This window comes from Xiphophorus hellerii, chromosome 16 (genome assembly GCF_003331165.1).
Source record: "Xiphophorus hellerii strain 12219 chromosome 16, Xiphophorus_hellerii-4.1, whole genome shotgun sequence".
NCBI classification, from domain to species: domain Eukaryota; kingdom Metazoa; phylum Chordata; class Actinopteri; order Cyprinodontiformes; family Poeciliidae; genus Xiphophorus; species Xiphophorus hellerii.
Window position 1 is genome coordinate 7405693 of NC_045687.1, and position 18752 is coordinate 7424444.

The window sequence follows — 18752 nt, forward strand, 5'->3', positions numbered from 1 at the left end:
ATCAGTAGCAAACAGAGGCCTTGGTGTTTATCATTTAGTCAATGCGAGGATGAGGACGCTCTGTTTGGGAATATGGAAATGAGTCGCTAACTGTGCAATACAGCATGTTTGCACAATGCAGGTATTTTCAAAAAACGTCTTTGAAGGGTGTCGTGAACGCAAAGGACAAAAGTCAAGGTGCTTTTCAGAAATCTGAAGCTTGGAGGAAAAAAAGTGTTTACATAAAATTAATCAGGACAAAAGAAGCCGAACAATCAGGACAAAAAAATATACAGTATCTGTTTTCATTCCATTCTTTCGACACGTTCTTGAAAATCAAAAAGCCGTTTGTGTTTTTACCCTGAAGAATTTCTTCCTGCACTGAAATCAGAATGTTTTGAGGTGCTTATGAAGTTTGCATCCATTAGCTGCTTGTGTTTATGCCCATATGTAAATTTAAATGAGTAAGTGTTGGTTTTCAAATAATTACAAAATCAAGGTAAAATACGGCTAAAAAGGCTGCTGAGGGTCAAATGCAGAGATCTGAATGCCAAAATTTGGCGGCAAGTGTTTACATGAACAATAAGAAATTAATGTCATTAATACATTTGTATTGTGAGTGATGAAAGGCTTGCAGTTCAATCATGAGCGATTACACAATTGGTATTTTGAAATAATAGAACACATTTTAAAACAGGCCCAGCTTTGGGACATACTGTACAGAGAAATTAACAGAGGGAGAAAATCTTTAATTACCTGCGGCTCCCTGGATTGAACCTCTCACCAGTTTAAGTGGGTTTTAGTCATTTTGATGTGCATTGTCTCAACTTGCCTCCATAGTGTGTTTTCACTTCCTTGTCACCAAAAGGTGACACAAATGTATTCCTTTTCCACACGGCGCTATTGATTTTTCTTAGGTGGGGGAATTAATCCGCGCTGAGCACAAATCATCTTTGAAGCAGGCGTTTATTCCCACTCTCACCTCCAGTGCAGCACCCTGGACGCGTTTTGTTGCACGGTAATTTGAGCGGGTGGATGCGCTGGCATGCTCTGTCAACTTAAAGCCCTCGTCTTCAGCCTCGGCCCCTTAAAAGCACACGCGCCCACGCACACACACCAGCCTACATGAACATACAGCCTCATGCATCCACAGACATCCAAACACACACACACACAGAGAGATTAATGTCAAGGACTTCCCTATTTGAATGCTAAAACATTATATATGCAGATTAAAACCACATTTTCCCCTATGTCTACTTTGCAGTGGGATATTCTGCTGGCTTGCCCCTTTATTCCTCCTCTCTTCTTAAAGTGGCACCAAATGTAATCCTCCTTAATAGATGCGTACTATTTACACTTATACCATAATCACTTAAACATTCATTTACAGAGCCATATTTGGTTGTTCGAGGCCCTGACAGCCGATTCATCAAAAAGTAAATGTGCAGAACCTCGCGCCCTCTGTAGCAATCAATCAATATGCTCGTCTCCAGGCTACCATCAGCGCAGATACATCTCAGACCAAAATTAATCACCGCAAAGTTTGCATAATCCCCATCTACTTCCTCTCACCCATTACCCTACATTTGAGAACCTTTACCTTTGAAGACCATTTTGATGACTGAAGAGATTAATCAGAATCTCCCGTCCTCAAAGCTGATTGAATTATAAGAGTTTAAGAAGTGAATAGTGTGATATAACGTAGGGATGTTTTGATTCCATGATTACATCTGTAGCTAAAATGATTTTCATGATTTTTATATTTTTGTTTTTGAGACACAGAGTAGGCTTCTAAATCACAAATCCTTGATTTGATATTTGACTAATTTCATCTGACATTATTGGCTTTCTCTCTAAAAAGTTTAAGGATTTGAATTTGGTTATAATCATGTTTTAGATTGTTGTGGCTTCTAATAGCTGTTGAAGGAGGCTATTAAAACATGTTAATAAGTAAAATAATTTACAATTTGCAAGATACGACAAAATGAATTAAAGAGAGGACGATGAGGCTCTTATCTGCTTTGTATTTCATTTCTATAAAGAGTGTGTGCAGGAATTTACCACAAGGATTTCATTTTTATTTTAATTAATATCATAGTGATGTTTTGCATCTTTTGCATAAAATATTGTACACATGAAAACTGATAATGATCTCTGCATGAATGCGAGACTACCTAATTAATGTTTTAGACTGAAAAACATTTTATTCACATAGCTACTAAGATACAGTAAGTGCAGACAAACATTTGTCTGCAGATTTTTTTTATGATAAATGGCACTATGTTAAAAGCCATATTAAAGCAAGATCTTAACACATAGATCAGGAAGTTAAAGTTAAAACTTGGACATAAACTTGTCTCTCAAATGTACAGATGACTCGAGGCATACTGCAAATAGATTTAAGCCACAGAAAATTTGGTTGGCGGGGCTGAAAAGGTGTGGGAATAAGACTGTCCACAAACCTGACTCTAGTACATCAGGTCTGTTAGGGAGAATGGACCAGAATTATGTAAGAACATCCAAACATTTCAGCTTAGTCATACAGTGTAAACAGCAATTCTAGTAAACATAAAATAAATTTACATTTTTTTTTATTTTTATTTTTTTTATTGAATTTTCTCTTTTTTGACAAAACAAATTTACACACAACAAACTTAACATTATAACATGTACTTATACACTCTTGCATTCACTCCCACACTCACCCTTCAAACCTGCATCTGTTTGGTTTCAAAAATATCAAAAATCTTTTAGATTAACTTAGAGAAAAAAGAAAGAAAAATAACAGAACAATATATGAATAGAAACTGTAGACAAGACAGCCATTAATAAGTTCCATCTTCAGTCCCTATGGTCTTCATATATGGCTCCCAGAGAGTCTCAAAATCCTGTTGTTTACCCTTGGCGATGTATGTTAGCTTTTCCAGTCCAAGCGAATTTGCAATTTCCTTCTTCCAGAGTCCCAGGGAGGGTGCATCCATGCCTCTCCAGCATAATGCTATAGATCTTCTGGCTTGAAGAAGTCCATAGTCTATCAATTTAGTTTTCCTCTGCGATTGTTTAAATTCCGCTGGGTATATTCCTAGCACACAGATTTTAACCTCTAATGGGACTTTTACCTTAAACAATTCAGATAGACACCCAATAACATCCCTCCAAAACTTCTGAATTTTAAGACATTCCCACAAACAAATTTACATTTTTTACTTGAAGAAAGAGATAAACTTTCTCTTCTTTATCTCTTTCACCTTTGTTACCAAATAACAAAGGTGTCTTCTTATCATTGCTGACCTAAAACAAGCAGCTCTTCTTCAAGCTTTGTGCAGTAGCATTATATTGCTGTCATACATAAGTCATTTTGCAATACTCTTGTCTATTCATGTTGAAATGATAGTCTAAAAATAAAAAAGCTAACATGTTATCATCCAGCATTTTCTTCTTAGATTGTTATTGGAAAAACAACTTCTCAATTAAGAACTGATCATCTTGGCAAGACTATTACGATCAACTGCATCACACAACATTACAAATTCTTATCATGACTGAGTATTATGTCTTTCTCTGACCTGAACAAACAAAGCGCAATGATTTGACCTTTTCATGTGGACCGGTTTGGAGCTGTTTAAATGGATGTGTAGGACCTGAACTTCCTGTGTTATATTAGAGGCAGAGTACAGTGACAACCTTTCCTTGACTGAAACATGGATCACAAGTGAGAATAAAGAAAAGACATATGGTTAGATGAGTTGAGTCAGAAAATAATTTGTTTTAATATTTCATAAGTGAACTATGTAAAATAGAAGGTTTGGGTGAACACTGTTTGATATAATTGGTCTTAAATGCAGCAATAATCTCTGCATTAAACACCCAGTTATCATCAGGTTTATCTGCAGTGATAAAGAGATTAAGACAGAACCAAATTGCTCTCTCTCTGGAGACAGAAATGTCACTGATGTTATGCATCATTAGTGCTGCAAAGAAGGTGGCTTCATTGCTGAGCAGGAAGGGGGGGGGGGGGGGGGGGGGGGGGGGGGGGGGGGGGTTGGAATATGAATAAGACATTAGTGCTTAACTGAAGCAAAACTGTGTTGTGTTTTGTGTATTTTATTTCTACACTAGAACAAGAATATTTGTGTGTGTGTGTGTTCAGTTTTGTGGTAAATCTGACACACCTCCACAATTTTTTTTAAAAAAGGTAAGTGCCGGGGGGCGCTAGTGCGCGGCTGTAGGATGTAGACGTGTTGGTTTGCGCTCTCCACCACAACTCTAAACAAATATCTAAATACCACGATAAAAACATCTAGGAGCAGGCATCGTTGACTCTGCACCTCCGACTAGTAACCGGGCATCATGCCGCCGCCGAAAAAAGCCACAAACTCCGGGAAAAATAAGACCATGGACGGATACATCGGCGGTGCTAATGCTAACGAGGCTAATGCTAGCAGTGGCCTCGCCAGCGGAACTGCGAACGAAATTGGGGACTGCGCTTCTGGCGACAAGGCCCAGATGCTGGTAATGTGCCAGGAAATATGTAAAAATATGTCGGCCTCAATTTTGGAGAAACTTGACGAGCGTTTCGACGCCCTTGAGGCTAGGCTCCAGTCCGTTCTAGCTGCACAGACTGACCTACAGAACCGCATGATCGGCCAAGAATCAGCAATCAACGCACACGAGGAGCGTCTGGGGGAACTTGAAACGAAATGTGCGGAGCTCGCAAAGCTTGTTACTCAGCAGCAAACTAAGTTGCTGGACTTGGAGGCTCGTTCCCGAAGGCACAACATCAAAATCGTTGGCGTAAAAGAAAACTCAGAAGAAGGGAGACCAACTGAGTTTGTCTCTAAGCTCATTCCCGAATTGCTGGGCAAACAACATTTCCCGCAACCACTGAAGGTCGACCGCGCACACCGCTCTCTGTGGCCCAAGCCGGCGGCGGGTGAGAAACCGCGTACCATCATCGCCCGAATACATCACTTTCAGATGAAAGAGCAAATTCTACGCCTGGCCAGGACGCAGCCGTTGGAATACAAGGGGAACAAAGTTTTGATTTTTCCTGATTACACCAGCGAAGTGATGAGCCAGCGCCGCGCATTTCGAAACGTGATGCAAGCCTTGAGAGGGGACGGAATCAAGTTCCAGCTGCGGTACCCGGCCCGGCTGCAGGTGCAATGGCTGGACGGCAATCCCCCTGACGTATTCAACGATCCGGATCTGGCGGAGGCGGCTCGCCTACGAAAGAAGAGCAGCGCGACTGAAAAGGAATAGTGGGCCAGGTGGCATTCTCTCTTCCTGTTTCCTCTTTTCTGCTTTAAGGTGTGCTGACTCCCTGTGGTTAGCCACCTGCACCATGCAGTGGTTTATCTGTCGAACTATATCTTTAATAATGTACAGACGCCCTGAGCGCATGCTGAATAACCCGGGCCTGTTCTTGTAGAAAATATATTTTGAGATTATCTGGTAGAGTTGTTTAATTTCTTTGCCAGTCTAAGGGTTGTTGTGGTGGAGGATGTTGCGACTTGACTGGGATCGGTTCGCTTTCTGTCCGGCAGCCCCTGTCTTGCTTTTGGGGGGGGAATGTGCGTCGTGTTCCTTAGACGCTGGAATGTGGGAGGGGGGGAGTTCGGGTGGGGTGGGGGGGGTGTTATTTGTCTGTTTTGTTCTACCCATATGCGCATATGGTATTTGTTTGTATCACACAGCTTCAAATCTAGCACTTCTGACAATATATGTGTTCAATGACTGATGCTCCTGGTGGGGGGCGGATGAAGGGGAGAAATCTGCAACTGATCTCATGGAATGTAAAAGGTCTTGGTAGTGTAAGGAAGAGGGGGAAAGTTTTTAAACACCTGAAGTCCCTAGCTGCAGACATTGTTTTCCTACAAGAGACCCATATTAGAAAAGACGCACAAGATAGACTAAAGTGTAGCTGGGTGTCTCAAATATACCAGTCACCATTTACCTCACACGCTCGTGGTGTGGCCATATTATTGAGAAAGAATATCCCATTTCAGGCATCATCTGTGGTCAATGACCCTATGGGCAGATACGTGTTGGTAATTGGCACCTTAAACTCGAAACCATTAATTCTCCTCAATGTGTACGGCCCAAATTCAGATGATCCTAATTTTTTTAGAAAAGTTTTTGATCTGCTTCCCGATGATAGCCATTCAAACGTAATAATAGCAGGGGATTTAAACTGTTATCTTGACCCCTTTCTTGACCGATCATCTAAACGACCAGCACCTGAAGCGGCGTCTACCAAACTTCTAAATAATCTTCTCAAAGCAAGGAATATGGTTGATATTTGGAGGGCTCAACATCCCACGAGTAGAGAGTACTCATTTTACTCACATGTGCATAAATCCTACAGCAGGATTGATTATTTTCTAATAAGTAACAATCTTATTTCTCAAATCGCTGACTCTAGATACCATAATATACTGATCTCTGACCATTGCCCCCTAGCTATATCACTAAATCTGTCCCTCCCCAGACAGGCTTATTCCTGGCATCTTAATGCAAATCTTCTTAACGATGATAACTTTGTTGAAAACATAACCTCCAAATTAAAGGACTTTATAGAAATAAACGATAATGATGAAGTCTCTGATCCCATCTTGTGGGAAGCATTAAAGACCGTTATGCGTGGTGAAATAATTTCCTACACTTCAGCCCTTAAAAAAGAAAGAGATAAACGTCTATTTGAAATCAATTGTGCTCTCTCCAACCTGGAAAGAAAGTACCAAATCTCTGAATCACCTGACGACTATAAAGAAATACTTAAACTTAGATATGAATATAACGAAATTATGAGCAGCCATGTTAGTAACTTGCTTTGGAAAATACGACAAAAGAATTTTGAGCTTGGTGATAAGCCTGGAAAATTGCTGGCACTACAGCTCAAGGGTGCCCAAGCCACAAGATCAATTTATAGCATTAAGTCAAAATCCGGCGTGCTCTTAACCAACCCTGCTGACATAAATTGTAGATTTAGAGAGTTCTACGCCAACCTGTATTCCTCCGAGAATAATGCAACACAATCTGATTTTAATGATTTTTTTGACTCCCTCCCGTTGCCCAAACTAAATAAGTCTGACAGGGACTATCTGGAATCCGACTTGACGCTTCAAGAGGTCACAGAAGCTATAAAATCCCTCCCATCTGGCAAAGTAGCCGGGCCTGACGGCTTTGGCTCAGATTTCTATAAGAAATTTTGTGACCTTCTTGCACCACTCCTGTTTAGAATGATGTCTGCTTCAAAAAAGGACGGAAAACTGCCCAGAACTCTCTACGAGGCCAACATTTCTCTTTTTCCTAAAGAGGGGAGGGACAAAACCGACCCGGCCAGCTTTAGGCCAATTGCACTGCAAAACGTGGATCGCAAGATAATCACAAAAGTTTTGGCCACTAGACTGAATAAATGTTTAACATCTATCATTCATCCGGATCAAACAGGATTTATCCCTGGTAGATTATCTTTTTTTAATGTAAGACGATTACTTAACACTGTATACTTCGACCATAAAAATACTAATGCCTCTATTCTGGCCCTTGATGCACACAAAGCCTTTGACCAGGTAGAATGGCCGTTTATGTTTGAATCATTGCGTAGGTTTGGGTTCGGCGAGACTTTCATTTCCTGGGTGAAACTGATGTATCAAGAACCCATGTGCTCCATCCTGACAAACAATGATCGGTCAGCTCCATTTCGCCTGCAGCGCTCAGTTCAGCAGGGCTGCCCGCTGTCACCAGCACTTTTTGCTATAGCATTGGAACCACTTGCTGTGGCGATAAGGGCACACCCGAGCATTGAAGGTCTTCGAGTCAGCGGTGTTGAAACACTCATTAGTTTATACGCCGATGATGTGATATTATACTTGGACGACACTGAGAAATCTGTCCCCTTCCTTCTCAGCCTGATTACATCTTTCAGTAAAATTTCCGGATATACAATCAATTGGTCAAAGAGTGAGTTGATGCCTCTTTCCAATACGTTCCCATCTAGATTCTTACAAAAAGTCCCGTTCAAGGTGGTTGAGAGCCATCTTACCTATCTCGGTCTTGCTATACCCAAAGACCCCAAACTTATATTCAAACTAAACTTTGCAGAATTTATATCGGGATTAAAGCACAATATCGAGTACTGGAAGACTTTGCCTCTGTCAATGATTGGACGCATTAATTCAATCAAAATGATCTCCCTGCCTAGATTCTTGTACTTATGCCAAAATCTTCCTATTTATCTTACAGCAGCTTTCTACAAGGACTTAGATTCGATCATTCAATCCTACATATGGAATGGGAAAAATGCTAGGATTTCTAAAGTGCATTTACAGAGGCCGAGGGCGGAGGGAGGTCTGGGCCTACCTGTATTTAAACACTATTTTTGGGCTGCCAACATCAGAGCATTAATGTATTGGCAACAAGGTTCCCCGGGTGACCTAATAACTAATATCCCTCTGTGGCTCAAGATGGAATCCAATCTGGCAAATAATTCCTCCCTACCAGCTATGCTGTTTGCCCGGCTTGAAAAGCCAGAAGCCTACCGAAATTTGAGCTTCGTGTTAAAGCATGAAGTGAGAATTCTAAATCAGATCAGGACTTTCCTTGCACTGCCAAATACATCAGCACAGACGCCGTTGTGCTTTAATCACAGTTTTTTGCCTCCTTGGCAGGACAAAGCTTATCATGATTGGAGGGAAAGGGGATTGGTGTCGATTAAGGACATGTATATTGACAATAAGTTTGCATCATTCAGCCTATTGAAAGAAAAATACAATCTGCCCCATTCACACTTCTTTCGATATCTGCAGGTCAGGCATTACATTAAGTCAAAAATTGAGAACTTCGACACTCTTCCACGGGAAATAGGCATTTTTGACATCCTTGGGAGCCCCCCTGACTCTAAACATCTCGTCACAAGAATTGTACATCTACTTGGTGACCACATTGTGACACACACCACAAAAATCAGGGAGGCCTGGGGAAGTGAGCTGGGGATAACAATCCCTGAACCTTTATGGAACAGATGCCTTTCCAAAATTCACTCGTGTTCAATAAACAGCAGGCATCAGCTAATTCAGTTTAAAATCACGCATCGGTTACACTACTCAAAGGTCAGATTGCATAATATTTATCCCTCTGTCTCCCCAATGTGTGACAGGTGTAACATTTCTGAAGGAACACTGTCTCATGCCTTTTGGTCTTGTTCTTCATTAACGGGTCTTTGGTCCAAAGTGTTTGATTGGTACTCCAAGGCATATAAGACTCCCATACAACCTGAACCAGGACTTATAATTTTTGGATGCCCTCTGGTGCAGGGGACTATACCTGCTACAATGCGGCAACCGTTAGAACTGGGACTGATTGTTGCCAAGAGACTAATCCTTAGGGACTGGAAGTCCTCTGCTCCCCCTTCATTTCGCCTTTGGGTGACGGACATGATGTCCATAATACAGATGGAAAGACTTCGTAAAGGCTCTAAAGACACTTTTTCATACTATTGGAATCCATTCCTGGAACACTTTTCACAGACTAGACTGAGTTGAACAAGCTTTTCCATGGACTCTCCCCTCTGCCTCCCCTTAATGGGTGTATGTATTCTCATGTATGTGACTTTGTATACATTTGTTATGTGTGTACACCATTTGTCAACTGGATTGTTTCATAAATGACCTGTGCATCTGGGTTTTGTCTGTTTGCCTATCTGTATGTTCTAAACCTTGAAAACTTAAAATAAAATTTATAAAAAAAAAAAAAAAAAAAAAAAAAAAAAAAGGTAAGTGCCATTAGCCTACATGATGCAGTTTATTGCAATGATTTCATATTAACCTAAGACCAGTCTGGCACATCTGTCAAAGCCCACCACAGTAGGGCTATTTATAATGATTTTTGTTTTCACACCTCCTAAGTGGCCAGTTTTCAATCCCAGAGCTCCACACTGTTGACATCATATTTGGAAACGAAAGAGTGATTCTGGGAAGAAATCATAACAGAACCAGACATTAAGTAATGGATGGAAGGCAAATCTGTGAGTCTAATAATGGAAATCCTCTGAAGACTGAAAATTATACTGTGGTATATAAAAATAAAACACCTGATTTACTTTTGAGAGTCATATTTGTTGAGAACTTAAAATAGTTCTCATATTTTTCAGTGAACTGAAAATCATCTGTAAAATATGACAGATAAATTTTTGTAGATTTGTGCAAAATGGCAGGGATAGAAGATTTGTTTGTGGTATTTTTCTACATATAGATAAAAAAAAACAAAATAAGATGTGAAGCTCCAGCAAAAAGTATTTTACCCTTTTCAGTATGCTGAATGGAATAAATGTAATCATGAATAATAAACATACTTCATATTATGTGACAAGATTTCATTTATCACAAAATTAATTGTATTTTTTAGACCCAAATTAAATCATATATTCAATTGTGTCAACATTTGTGGCAAACTAAGAAACAGTGTGACAGCAGCTTAAAAACATGAAATGACTGCCAAGGAAAAATAAAAAGAGATCGGGAATTGGTGTTGACTAATTTGTGCTTCAACAAAGTAGCTAATTAATTAGTTGCAATTTACCACCAACGTTCCAGTTTATTACTAATCCATGTGAACAGTGTAGGGCCCCCTTGGGGTAAGATCATAATCAACCTTCTGGCCATATTACGAAAGAGTTTTTGTCCAAATTGCGGTTTGCATTTCCAAATCTTGTCCTTTCAACTTAATACAATGTTAAAGCTACAATAGGTCCCTATAGCAAATGTAGGGATTCAATGTAACTTTACATTTTATGCATATTTATCATAAAAATTCTGAGAAGCTATGTATGTTGAAGTTCTGTTTTAGTTGAGCATTTTTGCACAATTTTATTTAATGTGTCCTCCATTTTCAGAATATCATCACTGATGGCAATTTGACTGAAACTGAAAAGACAGAAGGGTAATTAAGCACTGACTGTAATGGGTTTAACGTTAATTCATTTGCTTTTATTCAACTTGGAACGGAGATAAATGAATAAAACATTTTGCTGCATTCTGTGAAAATATTCTTTCGAATGATTTACAGTGTCAGTAAAATTAAAAACAACAGAAGTACATAAAACATAATGCTGTCAAAAAGGTGTCTAATGGACTAAAAGCTGCGACACAAGTGGCATGAGGTTGATTTACCGATACTGCAGCCACTGTGATTAAATATGGTTATGTACTCAGCATACATTTATCTTTGTCATAACACTGTGAAAGTCTCAGCATCACGCTGATTGAGAGTGCTCGTATTATTTCCTTTTGTCACCCTCTTAATTACCTTTTACTAACTATTCTCACAAAGATAACCTGAGTGTGATTAAATTTAACGCACCTGCTTCATAAGGATGTAATTTGCCCTGAGATGAGCTCTTAAAAGGCAGGTCATGCGGAATATTGGATGATCACTGTTAACCCCTGTGAGTGCAGATGAAGAGACATAATACTCAGTGCAGGTCATTACGTCTCTATAGGATCATTTTCATCATTAAAAGAGTGATTTGGCAAATGATGTATCTGAAATCCCTAAAATTTGGCCTGAGGGTGGCAGCAGAAGACAGGTCAAACTGAGGAAGCCATTCCTATGTGTAAAGGTCCTTTTGCACATTTAAGACTCAACCGGGCAGATTCCAATTTAAGATAATACCACTGAGATTGCATTTCTTTTATGTTTGGATTGTTCTATTTTAACAACATCTAAAATCCTGGGAAATGTGTTAAAAAAAAGCATATACTGTGACACATAAAAACCTACTATTGTTAATAGATAGCAGGGATTTTCTGTTTGTAATATTAGAAATTTCCTTAATGGAATTACTGAGTGTCTGAAGTTAGAAAAGACTTAACCTGACAAACTCTGTGGAGTACAAATGTGTTTTTGCAGATGCATGTTTGGTGCCATCTGGTGACTTCAAATTTTTAAATAGAAGGATTCTTAAACAAAAAGAGAACAGCTGCTGTGGTATTATGTGTGCTGCTTTAAGGACCTTACTGCAAAACATCTCTAATTGAGAAGCGTTCAGATATACTGCTGATACTATAGTTAGTTGTTGCGTAAAGTCTTGTTTGTGAGGTCAACGGGGAAAACGGGAGTGCCTCTTTCACAACTCCCTAATCCTCTGGGGGAAGAGTATGCATTTAAGACCTGGATGTAGACAGTGTGTTGAAATGTGTGAATGATTTCAGGAGATTCCCACAGAAATCTGGTGCTAGCCCTTACCTGCAGCAAAATAACCAGTTAGGCAATGCCTGGAAAAATGTAGTTTTACTCCAAACAAGATGGAACATGAAGTGTTTCACTACCTACTACAGGAGTGGAGGGATTTGTTTAAAATATCTAAAAGACAATCAATTAAACTATGAAAGACATAAAAATATTTTAAAAATAAAAATGAAAGTTTAATGTGAGAAAAATTTTCTATCAATACATCTCATCTGTGATGCACATGGAAACCTGACAACAATCAAGATGTGTTGTCTAATTAATTGATATGTTTTGAGATTCACCTAATTAAAATCCTCCATGGGCATTTACAGAATACCAGGTGCCCAAAGCAGCACTTTTTTAGCCAGGATTTTCTAATAACTGATAGTGTAGACACGCCTGTGTTTGAACAAGTGCTGTGGAGGTGTAATCACACAAGAGACACTCTTTCCAGGATCTGAGGAAAAGAACTTGACGCTGCTGTCTGGCACAACACTGGTGCGAATCTCTACAAGGTAAATATAATAATCACACTCAGCAATAGGAAAATATCACTTGATTTATTGTGTAGAAAAAGTTTTATAAGTAATGTGAATCGTTTTTTTTCTTCCACTAATTTGATATTAGCACACCTACTTTGCCTACATTTGTTCTCTCTAGCTAGTTAGTGTAACTGTAAAAGCTTGCTTCTGACCTTTGTTTCTTCTCATCCAACCATCATCTTAAATACTACTCATGTTTTCTGAGTATCTAAATAGAAAACACATACATTTGTTTTGCTCTATTGGATCTACAAAACTGAGCTTTCACTCATAATTCTCTTGCAGTCAAGATGCCTGAAACAGCAGAGGCTGTGTCCGCCACTCTTACAACCAACAGGCACTGCACCGTAGAGATAACCAATATCAGCGGCAGCTACTGTCTCATTAACCCAAAGTAAGTCTTCAACTGCATCACTAAGCTTACAACTTAGAGTAAAGAATACATTGAAAGTACATTTGAGATCTAACCCCAATGAGGTGGTTAGATCACAGTACATTTCCATTTACTGTGTAACACAGTGATGTTTGATGTGAAATTCATAGCAATGACATTTGAAAACTCCATCTAATTTTGTATTTAACTGTTTAAAAAGTAACCATACTTCTTTTAATTTCCTATTCACTTTAAGATGCATGTTTTCATTTGCAGTCAGAACAATCAGACACAGATAAAGTTGACACAGAAACCTGCATAAGTATTCACACCCCCTTGAACTTGAATTTTTTTTCATATTACAATCTGAGACAACTTGGACAGAACAACATGGACCAATGTAATGTGAAAGGAAAATGAAACCTGGTCTTCAAAACTATTTTCAAAGACACATCTGAGAAACGTCAATACTTTGTAGACTCACAAAGTATTTGACAGCAATTGCAACTGCAGCTCTTCATGGATGAGTTTCTGCCAGGTTTGCTTATTGAAAGCCTGAAATCTTTGCCCATTCTTGTTTGCAATGTTGCTCAAGCTTAGTCATAATGGATAGAGAGCATTCAAGAATAATACTACAGATTCTCAGTTGTCTCTATGTCTGGACTTGGTTGGCGCATTCTAGTATGTGATTGTGCTTTGACTGTAAATGTTCAAATTCTATCTTTTATGTAGATAAATGATGGCACATTTGTCCTGTTTGAACAGTTTGTATTATATACATATAGTGTAAAAATATTTATTTTGTTTCTGTTACTCTAAATATGCTATGACAAAACATAATTTGTTGTGTGGAATTATTCAGATATTGATTCTAAACTTAACCTGAAGAGTAATAAATCTAAACTAGGACATTGTAGCTCTGTTTTTATGGTTGTTCCAGTTTCCGAGACTCAATTGTTTTGCAGTTAGCAAAAGTTTTTTCTTTCATCAGGATTGTCCTGTAGTTTTTCCCATTAATGCTTATCACATACCTGATCCCTTTTGAGAAAAGTGATCCCAACAGCATGATGCTTTCATCGCCATGTGTCATGGCAGGGATGCTGGGTTCAGCCAAGAGAGTTCAATTTTTTGGTCTCATCTGAGAGTAACTTCTTCCATATTTGTTCTGTGTTCCATATTACTTGTGGCAAACTATTAATGGGACATACTAGATCTTTCTTTAAAAGTGGCTTTATTCTTGCTACTGTTCATGTAATATATGCACACTTCTTAGATTATTAGTAAAAAATGAAAACACATCATACTTTGTGTTTTTTAAATAAAATTACAAAATGTGAAAATGTTTAAGGAATGTCAATACTTTTAAAAGGCACTGGTAATGTAAAAAAAAAAAAAAAAAAAGAGTGAGTTGCACAAAACAGCACCAGAATGCACATCAAGTCTTTTGCCATGTGTGTCATGTTTCTGCATTTGTCTAGATTTGTCAGGACTGGCCATATTTTGGATGGGTGATTTTCATATGTGACATTATGTTGCTGAGAACATCTACCAATCTATCATGCACTGACACACACTGCCTCATTGCACATCGCATGCAGGTAGAATTACTTTTGCTTAAAAGTCCATAGTAGTACACCTCCAGTCTTACTCCATCCATCAGTGTACACTGTTTTTCCACCCCAACACTCAGAAAGAACATCCCCAAACTTTAGGAAACTTTGCAAAGCTTTTTCTCGTTTTTTTTCATTGCAACATTATTGAAATATCTTAAATATTAATTTGTAACTTGCTTTCCTTTGTAGGGTTTACATGACAAGTGGCTTTTCGTACCACCCACCCCAGCCCACAGTTCGCACCCAAAAGACAGAAGTGTGCTCCTTCACTAAAGATGACAACACCGCCACCGGTGCGGTCGGCCTGCTAACCTACGACCTGTTCCACATGCAAAGCCGGGTTTGTTCGGAGCGCATGGCCCTCATGTTCTCCGTGCCTTTCGACCACAAAATTTATAAGAACCGGCTGGCTGTAGGTGTGGTCGAGCATTCCCGGGCCTGCGACAAACATCTGTACGACCAGATGTATGATGGGAAAGATCTCAGCAACTTCACCCGTTCTGAGGCAAACGGATGTGGGCTGGAATATAAAGCAGCACATGTTGATTTAAGAGCCACAATGTCTACAACAGGCAAAGCTATTGTTAAAGTAGAGCTGTATGATAAAATGGGCCGTTAGTGTGCATGTCGACTGGGTTTTATTCTTAAACTCCTTGTTATTTTTGTGTCCGTAGAGTGAATAGAATTTGTTTGATGTGACCACTGTCGTCATCTTGAAATAAAAAAGAAATGCATTCAGGAGAGGAAGACTGATTTTGCTGTCATCTGTATTTTGCATCTGCTGAGAGATATCAATATCTGACAACCAGCTCATTGATTTCCCATTAGCTAATGTCTTGGACTCATGTACATTGTACTCTCTCTTCTCTTTGATTATGGTAATAAAACATTCAGACCCAATGCTTGTGTTGCTTTGTGTGGAGTATGTTCTCACTCTGTATGCCTGCATTATTACTGATGAACAGTAATTATTATTTAATCTCTTATCTGGATCTATCCAACTCTAATGAGTGGCAACAGATGGAAAGCTGGCGTAGATGTTTTTTTAATCTGCGCAATAACAACACGGTTCTTCACTGGCTAGGAGACTTTTCATCTTGCTGTTTGTGTGGAACTTGGAAAACAACAGCTTCAGTAGTAGAAAAAAAATAAGAGTAAGGAGGCTCCAGAGATGTGTGCCTAGATTTGCATTGTTTACTTGTTTTCTGTTGCTCACTAAAAAAGGAAGAAGGTTCCCAAACTGCTTCTCTCAGATGGATTTCATGAAAAAAGGAAAAAAAGACAGGACAGGATAAATGTGCAGCGTTAGCAACAAAGAGATCCAAGGAGAAAGTATTAGAGACGGATCCAAGAAAGGGTGTGGTTGTTTGATGATACAGGGATTAACCACATTTATATTTTTGCAGTAATCTTTCGTGTAGGCCCAAACTTACTAATGTATGTATGTGGAAAGAGGGTGTGCTTGGTCTAAATTATGTTATGTTGCAAGAGGGAGGGGAATATCCTGGAAAACAGAGAAAAAAACAGCACCTCCCATTCAGGTGTCTTTTCCGACTTCTCCCATTTTGCTTTTGGAATACTTGGACTTTGTTCACAGGTAAGTTTCTAAAATCACTATTCTTAGTTAAAATTCCTTACAAATCGCTTTTGCTTGATAGGTATTTTGTGTGTTTTAAAGAGCATCATTATTGAAAACTAACTGAAAAACTGATGTGTTTATTACATCAGTATGTATTATCTTGTTAACTCTTAAGTTTGACACAAAGACTTAACAGAGTAGGAGCTATATTGTTAGCCTCACAATACACCTGAAGCTAAATTTCACCTATTTTCCAATGGTCTCGTTTTTTTTGTACTTTATGTTAAGATGAAAATTGATCAAAGTATTTAAAAAAAAAAACCCGCCAGTAGCCATGACTTTCACGTTGTTTGACTCTATCTGAAATACTTTTGTTTTCCAAATAGATCTCATAATTGTTGCAGCATGACGGAGTCGGCTGAAGCTGTGGCAGCTGATGTGACCAGCAAGAGAAGTGTGACTATTGAAATCTCAAATATCACAAATAACTACTGCCTTATCAGTCCCAAGTAAGCAATTTAGTGAGCAATTTGTTGATTTCTCATGATATATTTTTGTTATATCTTTCAGGCCATATTGGTAAAGGAGTTTTTTCATTGTCAATGATGAAGATCTCTTACTAACTCTAGCCAACATATTTGCATGATCTAATTATTTTTCTTTGGGGGGACATAATGCACATTTTGCACCAAAACACATTCAAATCTGAGACAAGACATCTCTATAACGTTTATCCTTACATGCTATACAATACGAACCAGATTTGTTTAGACCCACAATTCCCTTCTTAATATCTTGCATAATTTCTTTTGAAACAGTGCAAGATATTAAGTAGAAACAGTGTTGGAGACTTTAACATACATCAACTACAGTTGATTTATGTTATTGTTAATATTTGTTAACTCAGATATTGTGTATTAACCGGAAGCTTTAAAAGTCATCAGACTTCGTCCGGGCTCCCCTGAACTTTAAAAAAAGGATATCCTTTGCATACAAAATCTTGGAAATAAATGGTATCATTTAGTAAATATTTCTGATAATCCTAACTGATCCAATCAAGAAAGGTTGATTGTGATTCAATGTTATCCAGTAAGGATAAAGATTTTGAGTTTGATGTATTACATGTAAGTATCTGTTTCAACAGTTTGTTCTTATTTTTGTTATTAGAGCTTACCTTGACAATGGAGAGGTGTTCAATCCACCTCAACCGACAGTACGCCCCCTAAAGACAGAGGTGTGCACCTTCACCAAGTCTGGTGGAAAAGCAACCGGTAGCGTTGGCGTCATGACCTACGACCTTTTCGAGAGGTCCCAGAATGACTACATTGAGACGCTGGCCATCATGTTTTCAGTTCCCTGGGACTACAACCTGTACAAGAACTGGTTTGCGGTGGGCATCTATAAAAAGGGTCGCAACTGTGATAAGGATTTATTCAAAGAAATGTACTATGAGAAGAAAGAGCATGAGCATGGTTTTGTCAGAGGGGAAGCCAATGGCTCAGGAATCAATTATGTGGGAAACTACCTTGACATCAAAGCAACTATGTGTCCCATGGGCAATGCCATCATGAAGGTGGAGGTATGGGACAAGCTTTTCACACACTTGGGACAGCAGGCTTACTAGAGCAGTTGCAGTTGCAGAATCCTTCCTCACAGTCTGTTTTTCTGCAGGCTTCCACCACTACAATGAGCATGCACACTTTAACAGATGTTGCTGCTGACATGTGTCTCCATGCCTTGGCGTTACCCTTTAGCTTATAATCTGTTTAAGATCTGAATTTGTTTGGGTTTTTTTTTTTTTTTTTTAAATCCTGCTAGAAATATTTTTCTTTTATACCAAAAGCCTTTCGGTATTTCTGTGCTATTCAGTTTTAAACTGGCATCTTTAGAAAAAAATATCAAAGGATGACTCACTGAAGGATGAGGGCACATAGCTTAATAAAATACACAGAGTGGCTGTCTGAATTCACCTTGACATTATTCTTTCAGGAATAAAATAAATCTTTTCTCCGACGCTTATTGTGTGTCTCTGTCTGCTGATTGGGGTTAAAAAGAGGGCATAAAAAGGACATTGAAATATTTTAATGCGAAAAGATTATTATTATTTATTTTTTTTAGCATGCCTTCCATCCAAGGCATTCTTTGTATGTTTACAAGGTCTTGATTACTTTGAGGTGGGACTGAGTTTTTAATAAATTGCCTGGATGCCTTAATTTGCAATACATCATGGTCACAGTAAAACCTTAAAAAAAAACTGTTCAAAATTTTCTGTTCAAAGCAGAAAGACTAAAGTTAAGGAGGTGATTGTGTAATTATTAACAATTAAATGCATACCTTTACTCTGAAATCTACAGCAAAAATCTGAATAATTATATATTTTATTTTATTTTCAAAGTTATCATCTTAGCAGGTTGAAAGACACTTAGATTGAT

General features: G+C 38.6%; 2 protein-coding genes across 2 annotated transcripts; both read left to right on the top strand.

Annotated features, from left to right (window-relative positions):
* Positions 1 to 12594: 12594 nt before the first annotated feature.
* On the top strand, positions 12595 to 15641 carry LOC116736028 (bryoporin). Its single transcript, XM_032588241.1, has 3 exons — positions 12595 to 12728; positions 13041 to 13149; positions 14931 to 15641. Exons 2-3 carry the CDS (start codon positions 13046 to 13048, stop codon positions 15358 to 15360), a joined length of 534 nt encoding a protein of 177 aa, XP_032444132.1. The 5' UTR covers positions 12595 to 12728; positions 13041 to 13045; the 3' UTR covers positions 15361 to 15641.
* A 562-nt stretch (positions 15642 to 16203) lies between these two features.
* On the top strand, positions 16204 to 18339 carry LOC116736030 (DELTA-sagatoxin-Srs1a-like). Its single transcript, XM_032588242.1, has 3 exons — positions 16204 to 16338; positions 16707 to 16829; positions 17488 to 18339. The coding sequence occupies exons 2-3, from the start codon at positions 16726 to 16728 to the stop codon at positions 17942 to 17944; spliced, it is 561 nt and encodes a 186-aa protein (XP_032444133.1). The 5' UTR covers positions 16204 to 16338; positions 16707 to 16725; the 3' UTR covers positions 17945 to 18339.
* The last annotated feature ends 413 nt before the right edge of the window (positions 18340 to 18752 follow it).

What these genes read in the sequence shown, in the direction of transcription:
- LOC116736028 (XM_032588241.1), top strand. Translation starts at nt 13,046, where the DNA reads ATGCCTGAAACAGCAGAGGCTGTGTCCGCCACTCTTACAACCAACAGG. An exon ending in TACTGTCTCATTAACCCAAA is followed by an intron (nt 13,150 to 14,930) that starts GTAAGTCTTCAA and finishes TTTCCTTTGTAG; the next exon opens with GGTTTACATGACAAGTGGCT.
- LOC116736030 (XM_032588242.1), top strand. Translation starts at nt 16,726, where the DNA reads ATGACGGAGTCGGCTGAAGCTGTGGCAGCTGATGTGACCAGCAAGAGA. An exon ending in TACTGCCTTATCAGTCCCAA is followed by an intron (nt 16,830 to 17,487) that starts GTAAGCAATTTA and finishes TTTTGTTATTAG; the next exon opens with AGCTTACCTTGACAATGGAG.